General features: G+C 44.5%; 1 protein-coding gene across 6 annotated transcripts in view; it reads right to left on the minus strand.

The window, feature by feature from the left end:
* Window positions 1–27,488, minus strand: part of ADGRG2 (adhesion G protein-coupled receptor G2) — a 137,555-nt gene that overhangs the window by 53,018 nt on the left and 57,049 nt on the right. For all 6 annotated transcript variants that reach the window (XM_032331421.1, XM_032331419.1, XM_032331420.1 and 3 more), the window contains exon 3: window positions 22,074–22,192. In XM_032331421.1, the coding sequence (XP_032187312.1) occupies window positions 22,074–22,191 (118 nt within the window). In that variant the 5' untranslated portion in view covers window position 22,192. The remainder of the gene's footprint in view (window positions 1–22,073; window positions 22,193–27,488) is intronic.

The following is a 27,488-nucleotide window of genomic DNA, read 5'->3' on the forward strand; positions in this document are numbered from 1 at the left end:
GCAGGGCACCTGGGTGGCTCAGGTGGTTAGGCAACTGCCTTTGGCTCAGGTCATGATCCCGGAGTCCTGGAATCAAGTCCTACATAAGGCTCCCAGCTCCACAGGGAGTCTGCTTCTCCCTTTGACCTTCTCCACTCTCACGCTCTCTCTCACTGTCTCTCTCTCAACTAAATAAATACAATCTTTAAAAAAAAAAATAAAAGAAAGAATATGTAGGGCACCTGGGTGGCTCAGTCATTAAGCATCTGCCATGATCCCAGGATGCAGCCCCACCTTGGGCTCCCTGCTCATAGGGAATACTGCTTCTCCCTCTCCCACTCCCCCTGCTTGTGTTCCCTCTCTTGCTGTCTCTCTCTCTCTCTCTCTCTCTCTCTCTGTTAAATAAATAAATAAAATCTCTTTGAAAAATAAAGTATGAGCTGCTAGAAACCACCCTCTATTGGGAGGGGGGAGGAAATCCCGCACGTGAAGGGCCTGGAAACCTAGAGTTCGTCTCAGCGGTAAAGCTGAGTGTATTAATCACGCGCTCACTCTTGGATCCTTACCCGACTCCCCCCCCCCCCCAGTACTCTTCTCCCGGTAACATGGGGCTAAAGCGAGATGGTGTCCATGTGATAAGCAGTGGCTGGTGCTTCCTATGAGCCAGCCTTAATGCCTCAATATGCACTTATTATTTAATGAGCCTACAACTCCATGAGATACGTGAATTCATCACCATCAATCCATTTGAGTGCTTGAGAAACAGTCTGGGCAAGGAGCCCTGGGCCCCTTCAGGAACTCACTGTACAGCTGACATTTGAACGCAGCCAGTCCAATTTCAGAGCCAACCCTGCATCTCTATTCTATCCTGCTTCCAAACACAAACTCTCTTGACCATAAATTAGTATATAAATGTAGAGTATTATTAATATTCCCTAATTGCTCTCTTATCTGTCCCTTCTTCCCATGGCCACTGTCCCCTTCTAAGCCCAGGCCTTGATAACCTCATATGTGAGTGAAATATTAGAACTCCAGAATCTTCTCATTGGAAAGGATCTTTAATGTTCTTGACATTCACCTTCTTGCCCACTGCAGTAATCCATTCAACACATGCATACCACTGGCTCACGACTCCAGTTTAGCTGCCAGGCAAGCTCTATCCCACTGGCCAGGTAAGTGGAAACCACACTAAATTTTTTGAAAGTTTGAATTACTTACCAACATTTAGAAATCAGATGATTTCAAATGGAATTCCAAATTTTCACCTCTTCCAAATTGGGAGTTTTAGAAGATAACCTCCTTGGGTCAGCCCTCTGGCCCCTTAGAGCATGCTCTGGCCACAAAAGTCAGTGCAGGTGGCTCTCTCCTTTTCATCTTAAGGTTTATTCCTTGACTACACCACTCACTGCCACTTGTCGAACACACACTATCTGGCACTGCTATTTAACTTTTCTACTGTATGTCTCATTTTCCCAACTAGACGCTAAGCGGCTTGATGCTTTATTATCCTCTAGGAATCCGACAGTCCAGGGCCCTGAATCTGGTAGATGTTCAAAAATATTCTGGGACTGGGGCACCTGGGTGGCTCAGTCACTTAAGCATCTGCTGGAGTCAGGCTCTCTGCTTGGCGGGGAGTCTGCTTCTCCCTCTGACTCTCCCCGCTCTCATGCTCTCGCGTTCTCTCTCTCAAATAAATAAAATCTTTAAAAAAAAATATTTTGAGGGGCGCCTGGGTGGCTCAGTGGGTTAAAGCCTCTGCCTTCGGCTCAGGTCATGATCCCAGGGTCCTGGGATCGAGCCCCACATCGGGCTCTCTGCTCAGTGGGGAGCCTGCTTCCTCCTCTCTCTCTCTGCCTGCCTCTCTGCCTACTTGTGATCTCTATCAAAGAAATAAATAAATAAGGAGCGCCTGGGTGGCTCAGTGGGTTAAGCCGCTGCCTTCGGCTCAGGTCATGATCTCAGGGTCCTGGGATCGAGTCCCGCATTGGGCTCTCTGCTCAGCAGGGAGCCTGCTTCCCTCTCTCTCTCTCTCTGCCTGCCTCTCCGTCTACTTGTGATTTCTCTCTGTCAAATAAATAAATAAAATCTTTTAAATAAATAAATAAATAGATTTTTCAAAAAAAAAGAAAGAAATAAAATCTTTAAAAAAAAATATTTTGAGACTGACTGATGACATCATTAAGGAGTCTCCATCAGTCAGGGATCAGTCTGGAACCCACTGAGTGGTAGGTAGTACAACAGCAGGAATTTAACATAAATAGTGCAAGGAGTCAGGACCCTGGGGTACAAGGCACAGCAGAGGAAAGACAGGGAATGGATCTGAGAGCCCTGAGGCAGATCTATGAAGGAAAGATTTGAAAGTATTTCTTGGACAATTATTATTCAGAATCTGAAGTTTGGAATAGTAATCATAATTACCAATCACAGCAGACAGATCTTACAAATGTGTGCTAAAATGGCCATTCAAATACACATCATGAACAACTTAAAAAATTCAATGACCCTGAGCTTTCACTGCCTACAACAATGACCTCAGTTACATACCCTTTATTGGCTTTTCTATTTCTTCTAATGTCTTCCTCCTGTTCCTTCACTCCTGATTCCTGAAATCACCTTCCCAGCAAACGACCTGCATGCAAGTCAGGCGAGGTCACGGCTGACCGTTTCTGATGTTTTCAATTTTCTGCCGACTCTTGGATGCCGTGGGGGCCCGTACAACTTAAAATGGGAGGCGGCTGCTTGTCTCAGACCTGTGACTATAGGAACACGAATGAAGATTTCCTTCCAACACACGTGCCCCAAGTTGAATGGGAAAGATTAAGGCTTAATCTCTGATGAGTGCATCTGAAACAGATACGACCAGTCCCCCTTGCAGGAATATTCTAGACCCAGCTTAAACTTGTAATCTGGTGGCCTTCCTTCCCTGGATTGAATTACTATTCCATAGAGAGATGATTCAAAACTAGGCGCCACGCCTAGGCACTCCTATATGGGAACCCCAAACAAAACAATATTGTTTTGTTATTACATTGGCTCTTCAGGGCTTGGAACAACAGATACTCTTCCAAGAACTGTATTTTCAGAGTTTACTACATAACCAACAAAACGAACGAAAACATTTCTCCTTTGGCACAGCCCGAAGTGTTTACTCGAGCTGTGACCATCTCACGTCACACTGCTCAGGAAAGTCTCTGACATACGTTTTTATTAAACGATTAATAATGACATCATTAGAGAAGACTTCATCTGCAAGCTGGTGGAACTTCCCCAAGTGCAAACAATCAGCAGTTCTTGATGGGCCTTGGCCTTTAGTGAACGCTTCTGAGACGGACAGTGCACCCTGGCTTCTTCACGGAGTCTCCGCGCACTCCCACGGAACAGATGCTCTTCTAGCCGGACCTCATCTCTGACACTGACTGTCCCCTCACTCAGCCACAGGGCACTCCCTGCTATTCTGCCAATACTCGGGCCATATCCACACTTCGCACTTACTGTTCCCTGCGCCTGGAACACTTGTCCTCCCAGGAGCCCCCTGGTTTGTGCCCTGGTGCTTCCTCGGAATTCTGCTCATCAGCTTCGCTGAGAAGCTGATCCAGACCACTCAATTTAAAATTCCCACATTTTTCCCTGTTTGCCTGACCCTTTCAATCTCTTTCTCATTCCATCTAACGAGTATGTACACACTTATGTATGTATGTGTTTTTCGATTTGTGCACACTCACACAGGCGGCGCTAAGAGAGGGCATCTCCTATTTGTGCTCCAGACCCTTCACTGACCTCATCGTAGTCCCAGCCCTGTGTAATCGGTTAAGACTTTTTTTTAGGGGCGCCTGGGTGGCTCAGTGGGTTAAGCCGCTGCCTTCGGCTCAGGTCATGATCTCAGAGTCGTGGGATCGAGTCCCACATGGGGCTCTCTGCTCAGCAGGGAGCCTGCTTCCCTCTCTCTCTCTCTGCCTGCCTCTCTACCTACCTGTGATCTCTCTCTGTCAAATAAAATAAAACAAAATCTTTAAAAAAAAAAAAAAAAGACTTTTTTTTAGCCTCCGAAAGCCTATGCTCACTCCCCTGGGGGCAAATACTGTCCCGGGAGAGAATGCATGTTCAACGCTTATCTCCACTTATTCCCAGGAGAGATGCGGCTTAAGGAAAGCAACATTTGCTTGGCTGCCCTTCTCCTCCCTGATTCCCACTCCCGCCTAGGGTAATTCTACTGTGAGCCGCTGACATACTCTTTCGCGCCAAAGCAACTCTAATTTATGGGTTAGCAAGAGTTTCTTGTAGTTTTAAGTGCAGAAGTACCTGGAAATGCAGGGTGGGGGCGCTACTGGCTAGGGTACAGAGTTTTTTCTAGTCTCCTCTAAAAAAAAATTTTTTTTTTATGATTTTGCTTATTTATTTGACGGGGGTGTGGGGTGTTGAGAGAGAGCACAAGCGGGGGAGCAGCAGAGGGAGAGGGAGAAGCAGACTCCCTGCTGAACAGGGACACCCCCCACGAGACTCAATCCCAAGACCCTGAGGATCACAACCCAAGCCAAAGGAAGATGCTTAATCAACTGAGGCACCCAGGCGCCCTAGTCTCCTTTATCACACCACTCTATGCCAGCTCACAATCGAGCAGCGATCCACTTAGCATCTTAGTTTACGTTCTCTGGGGGTACAGAGGCTAAAAGAAGGACTTGGGTGCAAAACACCCTCCCCACTCTCCCCAGCCCCTACCACAGAACAATATGTATTGTTTTACACAGCCATGAAATAAACACGGCGGCCGGAGAGGAGGCTGCTGCAGGAGACTGGCCAGGCAGGACGCGATGAGGACCTGAACTTGTGCTTGGGAAGCTGGCATGAAAAGAGGTTCAACAGACATTCTAAGGTAAGACAAGAGGATGGGGGGGTTCCCCTGGATGTCGGGGTGTGGGGGAAACAGGAGTCAACCCCAGCAGTCCATGTGACTTTGCCCTGAATCCCTCAAGTGTGGTAAGTAGGTCACGAACGAACATAGACTGTGAAGCCCAGATGACCTAAGTCCAAAGCCACCACTTGTTAATTCTGCACAACTTTTGTAATCTACCACTATGTAACTCTGGACAACATCATTAACCCACCCGCACTTCAGCTTCCCCTCTGGAAAACAGGGATGACAATAATCACAACAGGACATACTTCATCAGTATGTATGAGGAGAGCACACAGAAAACCCTGCTCATGTCTGTAATTAACAGGATTGTGTGCTCTGTTCCTCGTTTTCCTAGTGACCTTTCTAAAAATGGTTTCTCCCTTCTATTGAGCAAGAGCTCCACTTCACTTTCTTTCAGTTTTCTACCCTTTGCTTCTGATTATCAAATACCCTTGGAATCTCTTTGGAAATGTAAGGAAAGCAGCAGAAGTCAAAGGTTTCAGGAGATCAGGTGACTGTACCTTTGGTTTTTTAAGTTCTTTTTTTAAAGATTTTATTTATTTTATTTGACAGAGATTACAAGTAGGCAGAGAGGCAGGCAGAGAGAGGAGGAAGCAGGCTCCCTGCTGAGCAGAGAGCCCGATGCAGGGCTCGATCCCAGGACCCTGGGATCATGACCCGAGCCGAAGGCAGAGGCTTTAACCCACTAAGCCACCCAGGCGCCCCGGTTTCTTAAGTTCTTGCACAAAGTCTAGACCCCGCACAGTTTCAGGCCCAAAGTGAAGGGCACATCCAATTGTGATATTATTAGAGTGCCCTCTAGTGGGATGCCCGGTCTCCCCAGGAGTGACTGACAGGCTTCTAAAAATTAACATTAGTTTCTTTTCTAATTATAACAATAATAATGTGGGTTTATGTGGAGAAAATTCTAAACCACAGAAAAGTGGAAAGAAAAACTTTTTAAAAATACTCATACTCAGGGCGTCTGGGTGGCTCAGTGGGTTAAGCCTCTGCCTTCAGCTCAGGTCATGATCCCAGGGTCCTGGGATCGAGCCCCACATCGGGCTCTCTGCTCAGCAGGGAGCCTGCTTCCTCCTCTCTCTCTGCCTGCCTGTCTGCCTACTTGTGATCTCTCTCTCTCTCCATCAAATAAATAAAATAAAATCTTTAAAAAATAATACTCATACACTTTCTACTCAAAGATAATGTTGGCTGGCAGTAAGGCTCTTCGGAATATCTTCCGGCCAGCTGCAGAACAGAAACAATTAAATAGAGCCTTGGGAGATGTTAGCATCATGTTTTACTTAGAACTATTAACAGATACAAAATTGAGCTCGTTAGTGTTCCAGTATGTGCGGTGTCTCAGTAATGGAGCATCATGGCGAGGCTAAGTTGTAATTCCCAGAATTCCCTTTTCTGTAGGTTTCTGGAGAGCGTAGTTCATGAGAGCGCTTCCTGTGGGACACGTGGACAGAAGCGGAGCAGCAGGGGCCTCCCTGCATCCATGTGAGGGCGCTGCCAGCCTGCAACTGCTCCAGCCACCCCCGGCCCCCCACATCTGCTTCAGCTTCGACTACCGGGTGGGGTGGACATTTAATTTCGTGCTAAGCGCCCAGCTTCTGCGGGACAGCCATACCACCAAGGTCACAGGTAACAAGAACAGATTTGAGTTTCAGTCTGTTTCATGGCTACAACTCACGCCCATGGGTTCCAACCTGTTCCCGTTGTCACCCTTCTTCCTGCCTCCCTGCTGCCCACCCATGGCAAGTTCTGGCACCAGATGTGAAGACAACAGCTTTACAGAGGCCGCTCGGCCAGCTCCCGTGGTTGTATAAGGTCAAATCCCTGTGACAAATTCCTTAGAGAGAGAGAGAGAGAGTGTGTGTGTGTGTGTGTGTGTGTGTGTGTGTGTCCCTTCCTAGTGACTCTCCTCCTGTGACTGAACCGTGACTTACTCCATATAAAGGAGAAAAATTCCGAAGCAATTAGAACAAATGGCCTAAGCTGCACGGTTCACTACCATAGCCACTAGCCACACGTGGTTACTTAAATTTATGTTAATTCAAGTTAAATAAAATTAAAATCCAGTTCCTCAGTCACGTTTCAAGTACTCAACAGCCCCACAGTGTTGGTGGCTACTGTATAGGGCAGCACAGATACAGAACCCTGCCATTGCTGGAAAAATCTCCATCACTGTGTTGGTCTCTAGGGATACCGGCCGGTATTACCAGAGTTCCCACACCGTGTCAGATGCATTACAGGCATCTCCGCAGGCATCACCTCCTTTAATCTGCGAGTCATTCTTTTTTTTTTTAAGATTTTATTTATTTATTTGACAGAGAGAGATCGAAAGTAGGCAGAGCAGCAGGCAGAGGAACAGAGAGGGGGAAGCAGGCTCCCTGCTGAGCAGAGAGCCGGATGCAGGGCTAGATCCCAGGACCATGAGATCATGACCCAAGTCGAAGGCAGAGGCTTAACCCACTGAGCCATGCAGATGCCCCATCTGCAAGTGATTCTTGAGAGATACTGCTACTTTACAGATAAGGAGACTGAACCACAGTGAGTAAACACCATGTTAGAGTCAGAGTTAATAAATGGTACAGGTAAGATCTGACCCCAGAAAATCCAGAACCTGTAGTTTTCACCATATGCCGAACTGTGAAAGTCCCAGCGGCCCAGGTTGGAGCAAAGGAAGTGGATGGCTCTGGTGGGCCTCTTGCACTCGAAGTACTCTCTCAGTAGCGACCATCACCCCTCCCCCAGCTCGGACCTGGGTTCTTAAATGATCTCAAGAAAGAAGGGGCACCTGGGTGGTTCAGTTGGTTAAGCGTCTGCCATCAACTCAGGTCACGATCTCAGGGTCCTGGATGAAGCCCCACATCGGGCTCCCTGCTCAGTGGGGAGTCTGCTTCTCCAATAAATAAAACGTTTTTTTAAAAAAAAGGAATTATGAAAGAAGAGATGCCTACCCCACTCCACCACACCTTCCAATGGCAGGACGAGATGTACCAACAACCCTGGCGAGCAGGGTCACAGATGTATTAGTTAAGGTGAGGCAAACTGCTGCACTAATTAAATTCCAAAATCTCAGGGCCTCAAAAAAATAGAAGTTTCTTTTCCATGTGTAAAGTCCAATCGGCCACCTAGAGTAGAGAGAAGGGTAGGGCAGAGATAGGGGCATCTACTCTACGCAGTCATTCGGGCCCAGGAAGACAGAGGCACTGCCATGTTCGACATGAAAATTTTCCAAGTCTGCTCTGGACAGCAATAGCCAGCCGGCAAACAGGAGAAGGGAGAGTGAGGGAAATCGGGCTGGGAGAGTTTTATGGCTAAGCCTGGAAGCGCAAACACTGTTTCCGACACCTATTAACCAGAACTCATGGCAAGGGAGGCTGGGTGATGGGGTAACGAAGAAAAAAAAAAATTAAAGTTGGGTGAGCTGCCAGCCAGTCTCTGCCACATCGATTTAATTTGAGTGCTGTGGAGTAATTAATATCCATTAAACTAATGATGGGACAAAATTAATGCTAAAATTACTCTCCCCAACCACTATTTTCTTTTCCTTTGCCATGATATTGACAAGTCAAAAGTCAAGGAATCAAAGAGGAATTGGAGGAGGAAGAGTCCCTGCCACTTTGCAGCTAAATCAATGAATTCCCTTCTTTGTGCCTCACCTCCCTAGTTTTTGCTCCCAACGAACCTCCATATTATGATTTTTTCATCACACTCAAGAGTAGGACTCCCATATGACAAATCATCTCTGTAAACAGCTACATACTAGTAAAAGCCACCAACAAAGGCTGGAAGTATGGATATTCCTGTTGTGGCCTAAGTTAGAAAAGCTGCATTTTGGGGGCACCTGGGTAGCTTAGTTGGTGGAGCATGCAACTCTTGATCTCCAGATGGTGAGTTCAAGCCCCATGTTGGGCAGAGGGATTACTTAAGGAATTTTTTTTTTTAAATCAAAGAAAAAAAAGTTGTATTTTTGAGTTGCCTCTATTTTGAGGCTGCGTAAACCTTACCCTTTGCTATAGCACTTCTGGATAGAAATCTCTCAGCAGGACTTTTGGCCTGTGTATATTAATGGCTCGTGTTCTAACGTCCTTACCATATATTTTCTGTGGCTTGTCATGAGCTTTGAAAGACTGATTTGGCGGTAATCTCCTCCATATGAATAAAGTGCCCATGTCCCTTTATTTCCAGTGGATGAATGAGCATGCCTCCTTAACCAAGCTTTGAATGTGATTAAGAGACTGGGCTCCTGGGACGCCTGGGTGGCTCAGTAGTTAAGCATCTGCCTTTGGCTCAGGGCATGATCTCACGTGCATGGGATCGAGTCCTGCATGGGGCTCCTTTCTCAACAGGAAGCCTGCTTCTCCCTCTCTGTCTGCCTGCCAGTCCCCCTCCTTCTGCTCACTCACTCTCTGTGTCAAATAAATAAATAGATAGATAGATAGATAGATAGATAGATAGATAAATCTTAAAAAGAAGAGAGAGGCAGAGAGAGACTGGGTTCTTGAGGAAGACTTAATTGCGTTCAAATCCTGGCTCTGCCTTAAATAAGTTTTTAACATTTCCCTACTTGTATTTGTGCATCGGTAAAATGGGGGTGATTACTTTGCATAAAGTTACATTTACAAAGTATTTTATCATAGTTCATCAATAAATCATAATTGTTACTAATACAGATTTTATGATTCTGTGCTCTTGGATAAAGTCCACTTTTATGTAATAATCTAGTTGGGGTTTTTTCCCCCTTAATGCAAACAACAGATCAATAACTCACAGAGGGGAACTTAAAAAATCACGAAGCTGGGTTGAGCCTCCAACTTTTGATTTGGGCTCAGGTCATGATCTCAGGGTCATGGGATGGAACACAGGGTCGGGCTCTGTGCTCAGCACAGTCTGCTTCTCCCCCTTCTTCTGCCCCTCCCCAACCCTGGCTCTCTTTCTCAAATAAATTAACAAAATCTTTTCTAAAAAATCGTGAAGCTGGTTTTTGTCCAAAATTTGCACATATGTGATTTCCACCTAACCATAAAACATTCTTACCTATTCACTAATGCTTAATTAGCAGGACTATCTATTATAACACTGTCAACTTTCCACAGCTTAGGACCATAGGAAGGCATCTTCTAGAAAGATCATGGGGTTCCATCTCTGCATTACACGTCACAAAACAGAAGTTCATAGAAACCCATCTCAGAGGTGAAGGAGACTTGAAGAACGACCTAGTACAATTTTGTAAATCTAGAAACCGGGCCTAGGTAGTCACTTGGACTATATAAAACTATTTCAAAAACTGTTTACTTATCCACAAAATAGGCCGCATGAGAAAATCAGAGTGTGATTTTTTTCCAAAATTATATCCATATTGCTTGTCTACTGCTGATCACAAAAACTGGATACGATTATATATGTCTTTGCTCAACACAAAAATGGGGAAAATTTTTTTTCTTTTATTTATTTGTCAGAGAAAGAGAGAGAGAGCTTGAGTGAGAACTAGCAGGGGGAGTGGCAGGCAGAGAGAGAAGCAAGTTCCCCCTGAGCAGGGAGCCCAATGCAGGACTCCATTCCAGGACCCTAGAATCCTGACCTGAGCTGAAGGCAGATGCTTAACCAACTGAGCCACCCAGGCAACCCAAAAATTTCTTTCTTAAATAAATCACTTGAAAGACAGTATATTTTAGGAGTTGGGAGTTCATTGGAAGAAAAGAATTATAAAATATATCATGGGTAAGGAAAAGACTAGAAACCAAACTAGTCCATCCCCTGCATGCTGTAAGTGAGAAAGCAAGCTCAGAAACATGAAGGGATTTGCCCAAAGTTTATTCATTTGTTACAATTATTTTTAACGATTTATTCATTTTATTTGAGAGAGAGAGCATGCGCAGGAGGGGCAGGGGGAGTTTTAAGCTAAGCATGGAGCACAAGGCAAGGCTTGACCTCAAAGACCACGAGATCACGACCTAAGCAGAAATGAGAAGTCTGACACCTAACTGACTGTGCCACCCAGGCACCACCATTTGTTACAATTTTTTAAGGCCTATTGTGTATGCCAGGGACTGGGGTTACAGCAGAGAATAACACAAAGCCCCCGGCCTCAAACAGAGTTTATTGTCTAGTGATGTTATGCAACTCGCTTCAAAGTTTCAAAATTCTACTTCGAAAATATCCTACAACTGAAAATTTTTTGCTAATTCAGATGCATCCTCTCCTGTCTGCCCACTAAAACCCAGAATGTTAGACTTTACTGTGGACCCAAACCAGTGTAATAACAAGTCATGTATTATATTAGGAGAAGACTATATAGGTGTAATACAACACAGTATAAGAAGAGCCACGTGCTCAGTTCTTACTCATTCATTTAGTGAGATAATTATAAGCAATTCTAATTTATTCACCAAAGCAAGACTACTGCCCATTTCGTATTTCCCACTTCTCTTCTTTTAACAAAATTTTACACTATTATGAACTACAAAAACAAGAGAGTAACTTCTCCTTTCAGCTTTGTGTACTCCTAAAAGAAAATAACACAATTGCCACAGACGTCACCGCAAAAGCATCTGCGATTTATACTGATGCTTTTTTACAGCACTGTGATCTTATGAACACAAGACTTCTTGCCAAGATCAATGTGTTTCTTATGATTTCCTTGAGTAAGGATATGCCTGCATCAAGGTACATTTCAACAGCGTGGGTTTTTTTGGTTTTTTTTTAATTTATTTGACAGACACCGAAAGAGAGAGAACACAAGCAGGGGAAGTGGGGCAGGGAGCCCGATACGGGGCTCGATCCCAAGACCCTGGGATCATGACCTGAGCTGAAGACAGACGCTTAACCAACTGAGTCACCCAGGCGCCCACAAGAGCATATTCTCTTGGACTATCAACTTACTCCCTAATAGACTAAATCAGTGAAGCTACTGCTTTTACTCTTCAGATATCCCTCAATCTTTATCTGGTCTTTTGGGGGTACAAATCCATCTCAGGATAAATGAATATGGCTAAGTTTTAGTCCAAGTTGCAGAAAAATCGTTTTCAACAGCTTCAGGAACTAAACACTGAGGAAGTGGTTAAGGACACAAGTTCTAGAATCCCACCACCTCCACTTTCCAGCTGTGTAAACCTGGAAGTAACTCAAACTGTGCAAAGCCTCAGTTCCCTCATCGAGGAAGTAAGGGATTAACATTTGACTGTTGCTACAGATCCACTAAGGTAACATATGAAGCATTTATAATGACATGACGGGTAACATGACTGACCCTTAAACATGGTTTTGAACTGAATGGGTCCACTTACACACGGGTGCCTTCAATAAATAGAGCCAGTACTGCAAATGTATTTTCTCTTCCTTATGACTTCTTTCTTTAAAGATTTTATTTATTTATTTGTCAGAGAGAGAGGAGAGAACAAGCATGGGGAGTGGCAGACAGAGGGAGGGGCAGTCTTCCCACCTAGCAGGGAGCCCAATACAGGACTTGATGCCAGGACTCCGGGATCATGACCTGAGCCAAAGACAGACGCTTAACTGACCGAGCCACCCAGGCGTCCCCCTTATGATTTTCTTAATAATATTTTCCTTTCTCTAGCTTATTTTATCATAAAAATGGAGTGGATAATGTATGTAACATACAAAATATGCATTGATCAACTGCGTACGTGATCGGTAAGGCTTCTGGTCAACAGTAGGCTATTAGTAGTGAAGCTTCTGGGTAGTCAAAATTATAGTGCATTTTTGACTGTGCAGGAGTCAAGTACACCTAAACCCCCTGGTTTTTTTTTAAGAAGGAACTGTAAACCTTTGTAAAGTTAACTCTTATATTCATTAGAATGCTTTCTGAGGCAAGTCAGAGAATACCTGTTTGAAAGTATCATAAACATTAAGGACATTCATTGAGACCACTTAACAAGAAATCCAAAATCAGACAGTTCTAGGAGTGGTCCCACAGCTTGGGGAGACCCAGGTCCTTTCCTTCTTTTTTTTTTTTTAAGATTTTATTTACTTGACAGAGAGAGACACAGCGAGAGAGGGAACACAAGCAGGGGGCAGAGGGAGAAGGAGAAGCAGGTTTCCCGCTGAGCAGGGAGCCTGATGCAGGGCTCGATCCCGGGACCCTGGGATCATGACCTGAGCTGAAGGCAGGCGCTTAATGACTGAGCCCTCCAGTCACTCCCCCCACCAGGTCCTTTCAATCCTTCTGTTCTTTCCTCCAGGGACTCAACGCCTTCAAAATCTCGGGTTATCTCCACTTTCCACTGGTACTCGCTACCTCCTTTCAGGGTTTTTAAGATGGCTACCACTGGGGCGCCTGGGTGGCTCAGTGGGTTAAAGCCTCTACCTTTAGCTCGGGCCATGATCCCAGGGTCCTGGGATCGAGCCCTGTGTCGGGCTCTCTGCTCGGCGGGGAGCCTGCTTCCCTTCCTCTCTCTCTCTGCCTGCCTCTCTGCCTACTTGTGATCTCTGTCTGTCAAATAAATAAATAAAATCTTTAAAAAAAAAAAAAAAAGATGGCTACCACTGTTCCAGGCATCAAATCCAGAGATATAAATGTCGAGATATGGCCCTATACAGCAGAACTTTCTGCCATGATGGAAATATTCTACATCTGTACTGTCCAGTTCAGCAACCACTAGCCCCCTGTGACCACTGAGCACTTAAAATGTGGCTAGTGTGACTGAGGAACTGAATTTTTCATTTCATTTCATTTTAATTAATTTAAGTTTAACAGCCACATGTGCCACCTAGTGCGATCATATGGGACAGTGCAGGTCCAGAGGAAGAACTGTTTCTCCTTGAGTCTCACCTGAGTGGAGAAATTTTTCCTTAAAGTCCCCCAGCAGCTTTTCCCATGTGTCTTTATTGGTCAAAAGGGAGTCACATGGCCACTCTTAAATCAAACTGGCAGGGACGCCTGGGTGGCTCAGTTGGTTGGACGACTGCCTTTGGCTCAGGTCATGATCCTGGAGTCCCGGGATCGAGTCCCACATCGGGCTCCCAGCTCCACGGGGAGTCTGCTTCTCTCTCTGACCTTCTCCTCGCTCATGCTCTCTCACTGTCTCTCTCTCAAATAAATAAATAAATAAATAAATCGTTTAAAAAAATAAATAAATCAAACTGGCAAGAACAGCATTTCCATAGTTGGCTTAGAATAATTAGGATTTACTCCTGAGTCATATGGAAAGGGGTAAGCACCCTATGAAGCCAGGGCTTGGCCAAAAAAGTAAAAAGCAAGGAATGGTTGTCATATAAATGATCAGTAGTATGTGCTGCACCGCTTCTGTTGGGTCTAGATCGGGGATCTGTAAACTACAGCCCATGGGCCAAAGCCTGCCCTCCAACCGAGTCTGTAGCAGAAGCTGTATTGGTGCCAAGCCACAACTATTTACATATTGCCGATGGCCGCTTTGCCTACCCCAACAGAGCTGAATAGTTGCCACAGAGACTGTGTATGGCCGATGAATCCAAAAATATTTATTATCTGGCCTTCGTGGAAAATGTTTGCCAACCCCTGCTCCAAAAAGACATTACTTATGATTAAAATCACCATTGTTAAAGGATCTTGGCTACAACAGAGTCAATTGGCCAAAAGCAAGCACATTGTACGGGCTGGAATAGAGGACAGAGATCTGGTGAGCTGCTTTCAGGAGCTTGATACTTTATCTTGCTGAGTAACTTTGAAAGTTACTCCATTGCTTTAAGCTTCAATCTTCTCATCAGTAAAGTGGGGGATAATACAATATTCCTCGCCTACCCCAGTGGGGACACAGGGAGATGATCTACACGCAGGCGCTCTGTAAGCCATGAAGACCTACACAAATATCCAGCTGGGTTGCTGCTGCCACTGCTGTTATTCATGCTCAGTCCTATGAGCTGTTGCTACTGGATCCTAACAAGAGGCACTGGACTTTTCCATGAAGGGCAAGGCAAGGATAGCACCAGTGACCCGTTGATTGACCAGTCAGCAAAAGCCACTTCTGGAACTTTTATCAATTTAGCAAACAAAGAGATACACTGGCTTCTCTGTAACTTGAAGAGCCTCTGAAATCACATTATGTTAAAAAAAAAAAAAAAGTGGTTTAAAGAAGTATTTTCAATTGTTTCCAATTTCACATTAAGAATTTTGAATAGGAGAGGCGCCTAGATGGCTCAGTTGGTTAAGCGTCCAACGAGTTCAGCTCAGGTCAGGATCTCAGGGTCCTGGGACAGAACTCCGCATCGGGCTCTGCGCTCAGCAGGGAGTCTGCTAGAGGATCTCTCTCCTTCTCTCTCTCTCTCTCCACGCCCCCCCCAAAATAAATAAAGAAATTTTAAAAAAAAATTTTTGAATAGGAGAGCAGTCGTAAAATGGAATGGCAAAGAAGAGTGGTTCTCATTTGAAGCAGACCCCAAGGATCTCTGGTCACCCAGGACAATGAATTAGGAATCCGAAGACTCTCCCTGCTAGGTAATTGAACTCACAGAATGTGAGTGTGTGAAGGAATCCTAACAAGCAATCAGCCGAGCCCCTTCATCATATGGAGGCGAGGAAGCCATTCTTTAAAGGTAATCTAGCCAACCGACAGCCACTTCGTTGAGGTCTATGCAAAATGTCAGAGGAGTAACATATGTTGTATAAGAAATCACTGGGTCCAGATGAGGGTATTGCTGGTGATGTAAGTAAGCTGAAGGCAGAGACCCGCATTTTAGAGTATCTCTAGGCTTTACACTAGAGTCAAAAATCAAAGCGAGTCAAACAACCAGTTTATTGAGCACTTACTATGTGCTGGACTATGGAGGATACAGAGAGGAAAGGGTTGTCCCCCTTACCCTCAAGGACCTGACTAAGTATTTCTTCATACCTGAAAAGATAAAACCAGGAGGAGGAGTGGAATTCAGGTTATGATGATCACCTTCAACAATCCCTAGCAGAGTGTCCTAACACATCTTAATATGTATTCGTTTTAGAGTTAGTTTAAAATTTATAAATAGAATTTAGATGTACAAAGAATAGCAACAATAAACAAACACATTAAAAATAAACTACCTGAGCTTCCACGTTATTTTGCAGCCTCCACTCCAGAGGTACAGGAAAGGGATCTCTAGACCCAATGATTTAAGGTGGCTCTTTCATTTGCTCTGAAACGATCTCCAGCTAAATCAATGTCTTTTGGATAAATGCACCATCTCTGTTTTGCCTCGTCTTCCATCTGGTAGTTAAGATGGCTTCCAGGTTGGGAATGGGGCGCTAGCTTCCTTCTAGCAGCAGAGAGAAGGGGTCCAGCTCTGTGAGCCCACCCTGTGTTGAACACTGGGTTCTCAAGGGCCTCTCCAGAGATCTCCCTCCCCATGTGGGGTTCCTGAGCATCCAGCTGGCATCCACCGCTGAAGACTATGCCCACTGGCCGCCATGGTCTATGCTCTCAGTAGCCCACCCTGGCCTGGGGGTCCCTCTCTTGCTGACCCAGGTCTCCTCAGTTCTCACCTCTGAGTGTCTGTCACATCCTTCATCAGACCCCTAGTCTAAATTGTCCACACCATCACTTTTGCAGCCATGTCCCTGCTCCTGGCTCACAACACAGTCACGCACAAGGAGCGTGAGGGCCACTCAGAATCCATCCTCTGCGCACACGAGACAAGAAAGACTTGAAAAAGACACCATCTCCAGTCTTCTCTCTGCCTAGACACACTATGCCGCCATCTTTCATCTGTACCATGGCCTCCCTGTTGATGTACAGGCTGCTGTGAGTTCTGACCAGGAGTTCTAAGTGCTAAGTGGGACACAATGTCCTCTGCTTTCAGTTTCCTCCTCAACCTACTCAGAGCCTCTGCCATTCCCCGTCAGCACTTTGATCTATCAGGGAAAGAGTCAGGGTCTACTAGCAGTGACCTCATGCCTATGTGGGGGCAGTGGGAATTGGGGAGGCTGTAAGACTGGCTGAGCATCAGGTCAGTGTCATGGTATTCATAATTTCATTTGCACAGACAGAAAGTTGAGAGAGAAAGAGTGCACATGTGGTTTGGTACTGGAGGACAAAGTCACACAAGACGGGTTCCCTGTCTTTCAGGAGTATTACAGTCTACCCTTCTACTGCTTTACCATGTGCTGCACAAGGAACAACAAAGACTTGGATGGACAAAGCAGGAGAACGTAAGAGGAAACAAGAGAGTGAGGCCTTGGGAGACAGGAATTATAGAGGAGTCTATCACTGGAAATGCCTGCGGCACAGAAAGATCTAGGTCCAGACCAGAGAGAAGGTTGGGGGATTATAGCTTATGAGCTCACCAAACTGGCTCAAATGTGTAATTGTTTCCAAATGGGGAAGACAACTCTACAAGGATGAAATTATAACCATCTTCCACTATTGTGTCATCTCACCCTCTGGAAAATAGTTGTACCTAAAAGAAGACTTCCTTCAAAGCCAAAAAAAAAAAGGGGGGGGGAGGGGGCCCTGGGTGGCTCAGTGGGTTAAAGCCTCTACCTTCAGCTCAGGTCATGATCCCAGGGTCCTGGGATCGAGCCCCGCATCGGGCTCTCTGCTCAGCAGGGAGCCTGCTTCCTCCTCTCTCTCTCGCCTGCCTCTCTGCCTACTTGTGATCTCAGTCTGTCAAATAAATAAATAAACAAAATCTTAAAAAAGGTACAGAAACAAGGCATTGGCACGGGCCAGGAGAGCTAGAGGCTAGAGAGAAGTACAGTCACCAATCAAAGCTCATGTGGGCTTCTGGTAGACCAAGAATGATTCCCTCACGTATTGCCAAATTACACAACTGAAAGTATTAAGGTCTAAGAGTTCTCTCTGTTGGCCAGTGGCCTAACAAGAGTGTCAGACCTACCTCTCCTTACTGTCAAGAGCTACTGAGTCATCTCTCAGGCTTCCAGGGTAAAGCTACTGTGTTTGCAGTCCAGATCCCCCCGAGTCTGGGGGAATGGCTGTTCTCTAGCAGTACAGCCCGGCTCCTTCTCTATCTTCTCCCCTCGCCTCAGTGACCTGTTCATTCAGTCCTCAGACACCTACCAGGCAGCCTGGTCGAGTATGAACAGAGCAAGCTATGTGCTGAAGGGAATCCTCTGAGCTGTGAGACTCTGCACAAATTACTTCATCTCTTTGACCCTCCATTTCTTCATTGTAAACTGAGACTAAAATTATCTATCATGATGCGTTTTTGTGAGGATTAAATGAGATGCTATACAGCAAGCACTTAGCAGGGTGTGGCCCAGAGCAAGTTCCCTGTCCTCATTACGTTTCCCCCCATTCGTTTCCCATCCGCCTCACAAACTCTCCTTCTGCCTTCTCACCTGGCACTGACAATGTGCTGAAAGGACTTGTGATGCAAAGGACTTGTGATGCAAAGGAAATGCCTAACGCTGTAACAGAAGGGTTCAAGAATAAAAAGACATGGATAAAGAGAAAAAGGGGCCCTGGGGAGAGAGATTTCTTTCTTCTGAAGAGATCAGGGCAGGTTTTATGGAGGTAGCAATATTGGGCTGGGCCTTGGACAGTTCATTTGGTTCCAAGTGGGGAGACCCCAGAAAGCAGAGGGAGGGAGTAGGGGAGTAAGATAGGGAAGCGAGTAAAGCCAATAATGGGTACATTAACGAGTGGATTACTACTGGGGGGCAAGTGGGGCACAACCCAACTATCTACTAGGTGAGTAGAACACAGCCCATCAAGGGACGAGGAAGCTGGCCTAGGTCAACACCGACTCTCATCCCTCACTCTCTTCGAGTGTTAACTCCCTGGCACTTCTGGCTTGTTCCAAGGACAGGCCACGCTCCGTCGTATAGGCACAGATCATCTGCAATCAGAGGGACATGGGAGCCATCAGCACGCAGGCACTTTCCGGTTTACCTGCCCCATTTTCATCGCTCTTAAATATATTTTTTCACAAAGACTTATTTCTCCCGAGCTGCTTTATTTTGATGACTTTTTTCCCCTTATGTTTCACTTTCCTTCCTCAGCTACCCCCGCGGTGGAAAATGCACTGGAACGTGAGACTGAAGATCTAGTATCTAGTCTGACTCCACCACTTCCCAACCCATCACGCCCCTGGAGACATTTAGTCATTTGATTTCTGCTCTGCTGATCCCACAGTGATGTTTTCATGCCCCAAGAAGATGACGTGCGAGCACAGTTGACAGTAACATCACAGAACCACAGCAGACTCTATACCCCGTGATAGTTATCTAGAGAAGTTTTCTCTCCCTACTTCTGCCTTCTGCCCACTGTGGTCTTTGAAGACCACTGCCTGCAGTGGTCTTCAAAGTGTAGTCTCCGGGTCCATCACAATAGCACCTGGGAGCTTCTTAGAAATGTCCATTCTCAGGTCCAGCCCTATACCTAATGAATCCTCTCGGGGAGGGACCCAGAAATCTGTGTTTTAACAAGCCCTCCAGGGGATTCTTATATTCTGAGAACTGATGTTTTCAGAGCTTGAGAACTCTGGTTTGCAGGTTATGACCACAAAATTCAAAGCTGGCTACAAATTCCAGTCAGCCACTGCCTTGAACAACTTATCTCTCTGAGACTCAGTTTCTCCACCTGGGAAATGAGGCTAACTTTAGGACCTCTCCCTCACAGATGTGGTTGAGGAGCTGAAGAGAGTGAGTATGTGTAAAGCAGGAGGGACCCGGCCCATCATATGCAGTCAGGACACATTTGACTCTTACCACTTCTTTTTGTAAAGTATTGTGGCTTCTTGACAGGCCCTGGTGCCTGCTTTTTGAAGGACTGTCAATTGGGTTTTAACCTGTTGGGAAGTTTTCCATTTAGTTCGTGTGTGTCTGTTTTCTTTACATATCATTGCTGACTGTCAGTAGGTATTTGCTTTATCCAAAGATTCCTTGATCCTGCCACTCTCCTCCAAGTAAGAAAGGCATTTCTCTGTGTGTCCTTGATAATTCTTCTTAAACAACATTCCTGGTGAGGATTCTTACCCTTTGGATAGCATTGTATTTTTTTTGGCAGTTGGTATCTAGAGATTTTGCTGCCAGGATATCTGGCCTTTTTGCTGCCTTCCTAACTTTTCTCTGTATTTCGTTCTAAAGATCCTCCCTTGTGAAAACCATGCTGCTTCATTTGGCTGATTCTCTACCTCCCTTAATGCTTCCATGCAGAAGTACCTTCAATGGATGCTTTTAAAAACAAATAAACACCAGAAATAGACCCTCACATATGTGGTTAATTGATTTCTGACAAAGGTGCCAAGATGACTCAATGGCGAAAGGATAGTCTTTTCAACAAATAACACTGTGAAAAGTGGATGTCCACACGTAAAATAATGATGCTGGGGGGCGCCTGGGTGGCTCAGTGGGTTAAAGCCTCTGCCTTTGGCTCAGGTCATGATCTCAGGGTCTTGGGATTGAGCCCCACATTAGGCTCTCTGCTCAGCAGGGAGTCTGCTTCCCTCCTCTCCCTCTGCCAGCCTCTCTGTCTGCTTGTGATCTCTGTCTGTCAAATAAATAAATAAAATATTTAAAAAAAAAAAATGATGCTGGGCCCTTACCTCACACCATATACAAAAATGAACTCAAAATGCATCAAAGCACCTGACCACAAGAGCTAAAACTCTAAAACTCTTTGAAGAAAACGTGGGAGAAGTCTTCATGACATCAGATTTGGCAATGGTTTCTTGGATAAGACAGGAAAAGCACAGGCAAAAAAGTAAAAACAGATAAATTGGACTTCTTCAAACATAAAAACTTTGGTGTGTCAAAGCGCACTATTAAGATAGTGAAAAGACAACACAAAATTGGAGAAAATATTTGCAAATCACATTATCTGGTAAAGGATCTAATATATCCAGAATATATAAATAACTCTTAAACTCAACAACAACAACGAAAACACCCAAACAACCCAATTCGAAAATAGGCCAAAGGTTTGAGTAGACACATCTCTAAAAAAAAGACAAACATGTCCAATAAGTCCATGAAAGATGCTCCACAACACTAATCATTAAGGAAATGTAAATCAAAACCACTACGAGGTACCAATTCACACCCATTATCAAAACAACTGAAAATAAGAAGTCTTTAAGAGGGGCACCTGGGTGGCTCAGTGAGTTAAAGCTTCTGCCCTCAACTCAGGTCATGATCCCAGGATCTTGGAATGGAGTCCCACACTGGGCTCTCTGCTCAGCAGGAAGCCTGCTTCCCCTTCTCTCTGCCTGCCTCTCTGCCTACTTGTGATCTCTGTTTGTCAAATAAATAAATAAAATCTTTAAAGATTTTATTTAAAGATTTTATTTATTTATTTATTATTTATTTGAGAGAGAGACCGTGAGGGAGAGCATGCGCAAGGGAGAAGCAGACTCCCCGTGGAGCTGGGAGCCGGACATGGGACTCGATCCCGGGACTCCGGGATCATGACCTGAGCCGAAGGCAGTCGTCCAACCAGCGGAGCCACCCAGGCATCCCAATAAATAAAATCTTTTAAAAAAAAGAAGAAGAAGAAGAAGAAGAAGTTGTCTTGGTGAGAAACTGGAATGCTTGTGCCCTGCTGGTAGGATATAAAATGGTGCTGCCATTGTGGGAAACAGTGTGGCAGATCCTCAAGAAGTTAACCACAGAGTCACCATGTGATCTAGCAATTCCACTCCCAGGCATATGTGCCCAAAAGAACTGAAAGCACGGACTTGAACTTGTACTTGTACACCAATATCCACAGCAGAATTATTTACAATAGCCAAAAGGTGGAAATACCTTAAACGTTTTTCAACACTGAATGGATAAACAAAATGTGGTCTCTATACTCAACGGAGTATTATTCAGCCTAAAAAAGGAATGAAATGCTGATAGATACTATAACATGGATGAACCCTAAAAACATGCTAAGTGAAAGAAGCCAGACACAAAAGGACAAATACTGTATGATTCCACTTATATGAGGTACCTGGAATGGCAAATTCATAAAGACAGAAAGCAGAGAGTATACCACGGACTAGGGGGAAGAAGGAACGGGGAACTACTGTTTAACACGTACAGAGTTTCTATTTGAGATGATGAAATATCCTAGAAATGGGTAGTGGTGATAGTTGCACAAAATTGGGGATATATTTAATGCCAGCAGTTCAATAGTTAAAATGGTAAGTTTTGTGTTGTGCTTATTTCACAGTGTTAAAAAAAAAAAAAATTCTAAATAAATACCTGTACACAGAGATAAAACAGGGGAAAGAATGAAAAAAAAAAACAAGACAAGACAAAACGCAGGCACCTTACCTTCTAAGGATGTAACCAGGATAACATGAAGACAAATGATGATAAGAAATATCTTGAACAGCGGTAAAACTTCTTCAGGTCTGCCAACATGGCCACACTGTCTGCCATAGAAAAACATCCTGGAATAAAATAAGGGCAAACATATCATCATGGCACGCCATAATCACAACACAGCAAAACCCAAGAGGTCAGTCACTTTACCAAGGCAACCTGCACTCCTGCTTCCTTTAAATTACTCTGGTTCCAGAGAACTGGCAATGCCAGATGGGACACGGGTGTTTACTAAAAGCAAAACCTCTGTTTATTATGGGAGGACCACCCAGTGGGGTATCATATTACACTGAAAATTATTAAAAAAAAAAAAAAAAAAACAGAAACAGACTCACATATACAAAGAACGAATTAGCGGTTGCCCAAAGAGGAGACAGGCAAAACAGGTGGCAGGGTTTAAGAGGTACAAACTTCCAGTTACAAAACAAGTAAGTCACAGGGATGAAAAGTACGGCATCAAAACTACAGTCAGGAAGATGGCATTAAATTCATCTGACATCTGATGGCAACTATGCTTATCGTGGTGAGCATTTCGTAACATACAGAATTGTCAAACTGCTTTGTTGTACGCCTGAAACTAATGTAATGCTGTATGTCAACTATACTTCACTTAAAATTAAATTTTTTAAAAAGATAAGCAAGGGGGCGCCTGGGTGGCTCCATGGGTTGGGCCTCTGCCTTCGGCTCGGGTCATGATCTCAGGGTCCTGAGATCGAGCGCTGAATCGGGCTTTCTGCTCACCCCCCCACACTCTGCCTGTCTCTGCCTACTTGTGATCTCTCTCTTGCTATCAAATAAATAATTTTAATAAATAAATAAATAAAAAGATAAGCAAGGTGGTCCCTGTGAATTTACGGAAAACATCAATAAATGCAAAATATCAAGAGAAGAAATGAAAAACGTGAACGCTGCACATATAATTATTACCACTATATAAAGCCTGGTTCAAAACTATGCTAAGAATCAGAAGGCGTCAGAGAATCCCATAAATCATTCTACTCCTGTTTCTGTCTTATTCTGCAGAAGAATTTCCTCTTTATCACACACAAATCCATTATCATTGCTTGATCTTGAATGGTCAGGACAACAGAGTCAACATTTTTTAAAAAGCAAAGTTCACATCAAAACTGAATTTCAAAGCCCCATTTGCCATTCATGGGTTTATTCATCCAACAAATATTTCTTGAGAGGCAATTAAAAAAAAAATAAGGAAGGAGCCCGGAACCCAGACAGAATGGTAAATCCTGAAGCTGTCTGTTCCTCTCACGGTGGAGAACTGGCCAACAGAGCCCCAGGACAGGCAGTCAGCACCAGCAGCAGCGGCTGGCACGGGATGCCAAGGGAGGACAAGCCAGCCAGGAAATCACAATCAGCCCACGGGCGCAGGCACAAGCATGGGGAAGGGAGATCCCACGAAGCAGGCTCCCCCTGCACAGCCCCAGGGCGAGCGGCCAAGGCAGACCAGGCTGTATGTTTTCAGCTGGCAGAACTCCTGACCACAGAGCACCCACGAACCCAGCCATCACTGCGGCTTCTGCCAGCCTCAGAACGATCAAGTGCGCATGCCCAGTGGCGAAGACGAGCGAGCAGGCGCTGCCAGGTTCTGGCTCTGCCGTGCAATGTCTGAGTGACTTGGGACAAGTTCTTTCCAATGGCCAGGATTCCCCATCTAGCAAACCGTGACAACAGCACCAACCAGAGTGTATTGCTGTGGTGAGTAAGCCCTGTGAAGCCACTGTGAACGCTAGCTGTACTCTTCCCTCCTTCGGTAGACAGTCTTTTGCACCCAGCACGTGCAGGGTAGAACAGAGCAGGGACTATGGGGACAAGGGCACGGGAAGATGGGGATAAAACACAATTTCTCAACCTCAAGGAAAAACTGGCAAACTTTAAGGGTCCTATAACTTAACAGCCATCACCAGTACCATCACCTGGGAATTCTTTCCTTGGATGTGTCCTGATAATGTCTTAGGCAGGAGGTAAGTCCTTCTTCTTCCAAAGAGGGCTTCTTTTTTCTCAATCAATAAACTGTATTATATATTAATAATACACTATGTTAATAAGTTATCACATGCCTCTGGTTTGGCTCTCCTCTTCAGCACTTTTATTCTCTGTTCATAATGGCGGATTATTGACCCTCCCAAATGAGTCACTCAAACCAGAATGCAAAGATGTAACAATGTCTCTGGAGGAAAATGTAAGCGTCTGCTACAGCTACATACCACAATATTGATGAATCTCCGAGACATAAAGTCAGAGAAAGCAGCCAATATGAAAGAAAGCAGAGTGCACAGAATTCCATTCATACGAGGTATAAAAGCAGATAAAACCAATCAATGGAGCGAAGAGTAGGGAGAGTGGTTATCCTTGGAAGCGGGGGGCGCCTGGGTGACTCAGTGGGTTAGGCTTCTGCCTTCGGCTCAGGTCGTGATTTCAGGGTCCTGGGATCAAATAAAATCTTTAAGAATAATAATAATAGGGGCGCCTGTGTGGCTCAGTGGGTTAGAGCCTCTGCCTTCGGCTCAGGTCATGATCCCAGGGTCCTGAGATCAAGCCCCGCATCGGGCTCCCTGCTCTGCAGGGAGCCTGCTTCCTCCTCTCTCTCTGCCTGCCTCTCTACCTACTTGTGATTTCTGTCTGTCAGATAAATAAATAAAATCTTTAAAAAAAAAAAAAAAGAATAATAATAATTAGAAGGGGGCACGAAGGGGTTTCTGAGGTACAGGTAACATTCTGTGTGCCGGTTCCACAGGTGTGTTTGGTTCCTGAAACTCATCTTATTATACAAGTGAGTGTATGCCACAAGAAGTTTCATTTAAAAGTTTAAAACTCAATCTATTTTTTTATTTCTGAACTGAGTTCCCCCTCCAAAAGCACTGTTATTTTTTTGTTAAATCTGTATCTAGTGAACCAGACCTCTACAAACAAAAACAAAAACAAAAACCAAACGAACAAACAAACAAAATAAACCTCTCTCCTATACAAACGCCTTGACTCTACCTGGAATTTGCAGAACTGATTTAGAAGACTGACTGTATACATCCCTAATTTTTAGATCTGGAAAGAGTATCAGAGCAGTTTAGCTTTGAAAAGGAACTCAGAATTCACCCAGCTTCAAACCCTCATTCTACACATGAAGGAAGAGGTCCAACGTGCTCCAAGAGATGGGTCAAGGTCATTTGGCTGTGTGGGGGACTCCTACTCTTTCTACCAGGCCACAGTACTGGCCTCCTGAGAATGTGTCTCCTTAGGAGTAAACCTCTAAGTCCATCAGGTGAAATAAATCAACAAATTCAAAATGCTATTATATAATACCGAAATTTCTACAAACTCATTCTTAAGCTTTGCTAACTCCTACGGCAAGGCTTCCTGAGTAGTATATAAGATATGGTCAAAGTTAAATTAGTCACAGTATACAGTGACTGGTTATTATGTGCTGTAACTTGGGCCTCTGATCAAAATAAACCATGCCTTTTCACTGAAGAGAGCTTGTACTCAACTCCCAAATGAGAGGAGGAAAGGCCAGAATGAAGGGCAATGCAAGCAGTCATCCTGGAAAGAGAGTATGGATCAAGAAGGACTTACTACAAACCAGGCGCCACTGACCTTTAGGTTATCAAGCCTGACGTGTCTTTCCTTAAGACTGAGGGGTGCCTGGGTGGCTCAGCTGGTTGGGCGACTGCCTTGGACTTAGGTCATGATTGCGGAGTCCCGGGATCGAGTCCCACATCGGGCTCCCAGCTCCATGGGGAGTCTGCTTCTCCCTCTGACCTTCTCCCCTCTCATGTTCTCTCACTGTCTCTCTCAGATAAATGAATAGGGCGCCTGGGTGGCTCAGTGGGTTAAGCCTCTCTGCCTTCGGCTCAGGTCATGATCTCAGGGTCCTGGGATCGAGCCCCGCATCGGGCTCTCTGCTCAGCAGGGAGCCTCCTACCGTCTCTCTCTCTCTGCCTGCCTCTCTGCCTACTTGTGATCTCTGTCAAATAAATAAATAAAATCTTAAATAAATAAATAAATACAATCTTTAAAAAAAAAAAAAAGACTGAATATATATTTCCTAATAGGAGAAGTTTTATGGTATTTAAAATAATGCAGCTCCCACTGCTTCTATATAAGCTAGAGGACATCCTGCTAAGCCTTAAAGTCCTACCATCACTGATCAAAGAGAGAGGTCAGTGGATTTTGTTGAAAGCCTTATTCATTATCCATGAAAGTCATTTCTACCTTTCTGAGCTGGAAATTTTCCTCACCTTCCAGGGTAACTTGGCTTAGCTCAATGCTCACCAGGTTATCAAGAAAGAGAACTTAAACAGCCACTGATTCTTAGCAAATTTCCAAGGTGCTGAGGATGGTTGGTAAAATCACATCAATTACAAAGAAAACCATCTGCAAGCCTTTGAACAGTAAAGCCTAGCCCTTGATGCTACACAACCACTCACAGAAGATTTTCCCAAGGTTCATCATGGCTCTGGGCCCCCTTTTATGGTTGTGAACTCTGATGTACCTGGCAGCCTCTGGAGTTGTATGGCACACAAGCAACACGACTGTAGTCCATGGCCTTGCTTGTAACCCTCCAAGAAGTTGTTCCAGATCTCTTCAATTTCTTTAAATATGCTATCACTTACCATATTTTTAAAGACACATAGGTCATCAGTGCAAACTTGAATGGCAATACACAATAAATTTATCATTATCTAAATACAGAATAATTAAAGAATAATTTAAAAGGCGGGATAATAGCGTGGTATCACTTCAGGGCAGGTCTGGGTAAAGGTTATTATCTATTACCTCTGATTAACTGGCATAATTTGATTATACCAGAGCGGCTGGGATATATGCAATGATAGATATTTTTGACCAAAGTAATAAGGTGTGGTAATTGTTCCCTCAGTCTCATAGAAAACTCTATGATTTTGAGACATTTACATTGAATCTAAGTGTTGGTTAACCAGACTTGCACAAGGGGAAATTTAAAAAGGAGGTACTGAAGAGGTTCTCAGGGCAAGTGAAACAATTGACTTAGATCATTCAACTGTCAAAGAAGTCAGAGAATCCCAAGGTTGCTTTTTTCCCCACCCCTGGAATCTCTGGCCATGTGTTTGACTATTCTAAAAAAGGAATCCAGAAACTGTTAGTAAAAGCATAATTAAATTTTTTGCATAATTAAATTTTACTTGAACTCTACTAAAAGACCCCGATAATGCAAACACCTCAGAAAAAAAAATTTCTTCAGTGTTCCAAGAATATGTTGGGTTCAGTTATTCAGACCAAACCTTCTGCTGAAGACAATCAAAAATTGCAAGTGAAATATTAAGAACATTTTCTTACATATATCAAAGAGATGACAAGATAGAAAAGAATCAC

This window comes from Mustela erminea, chromosome X (assembly GCF_009829155.1).
Source record: "Mustela erminea isolate mMusErm1 chromosome X, mMusErm1.Pri, whole genome shotgun sequence".
Classification (NCBI taxonomy): Eukaryota; Metazoa; Chordata; class Mammalia; order Carnivora; family Mustelidae; genus Mustela; species Mustela erminea.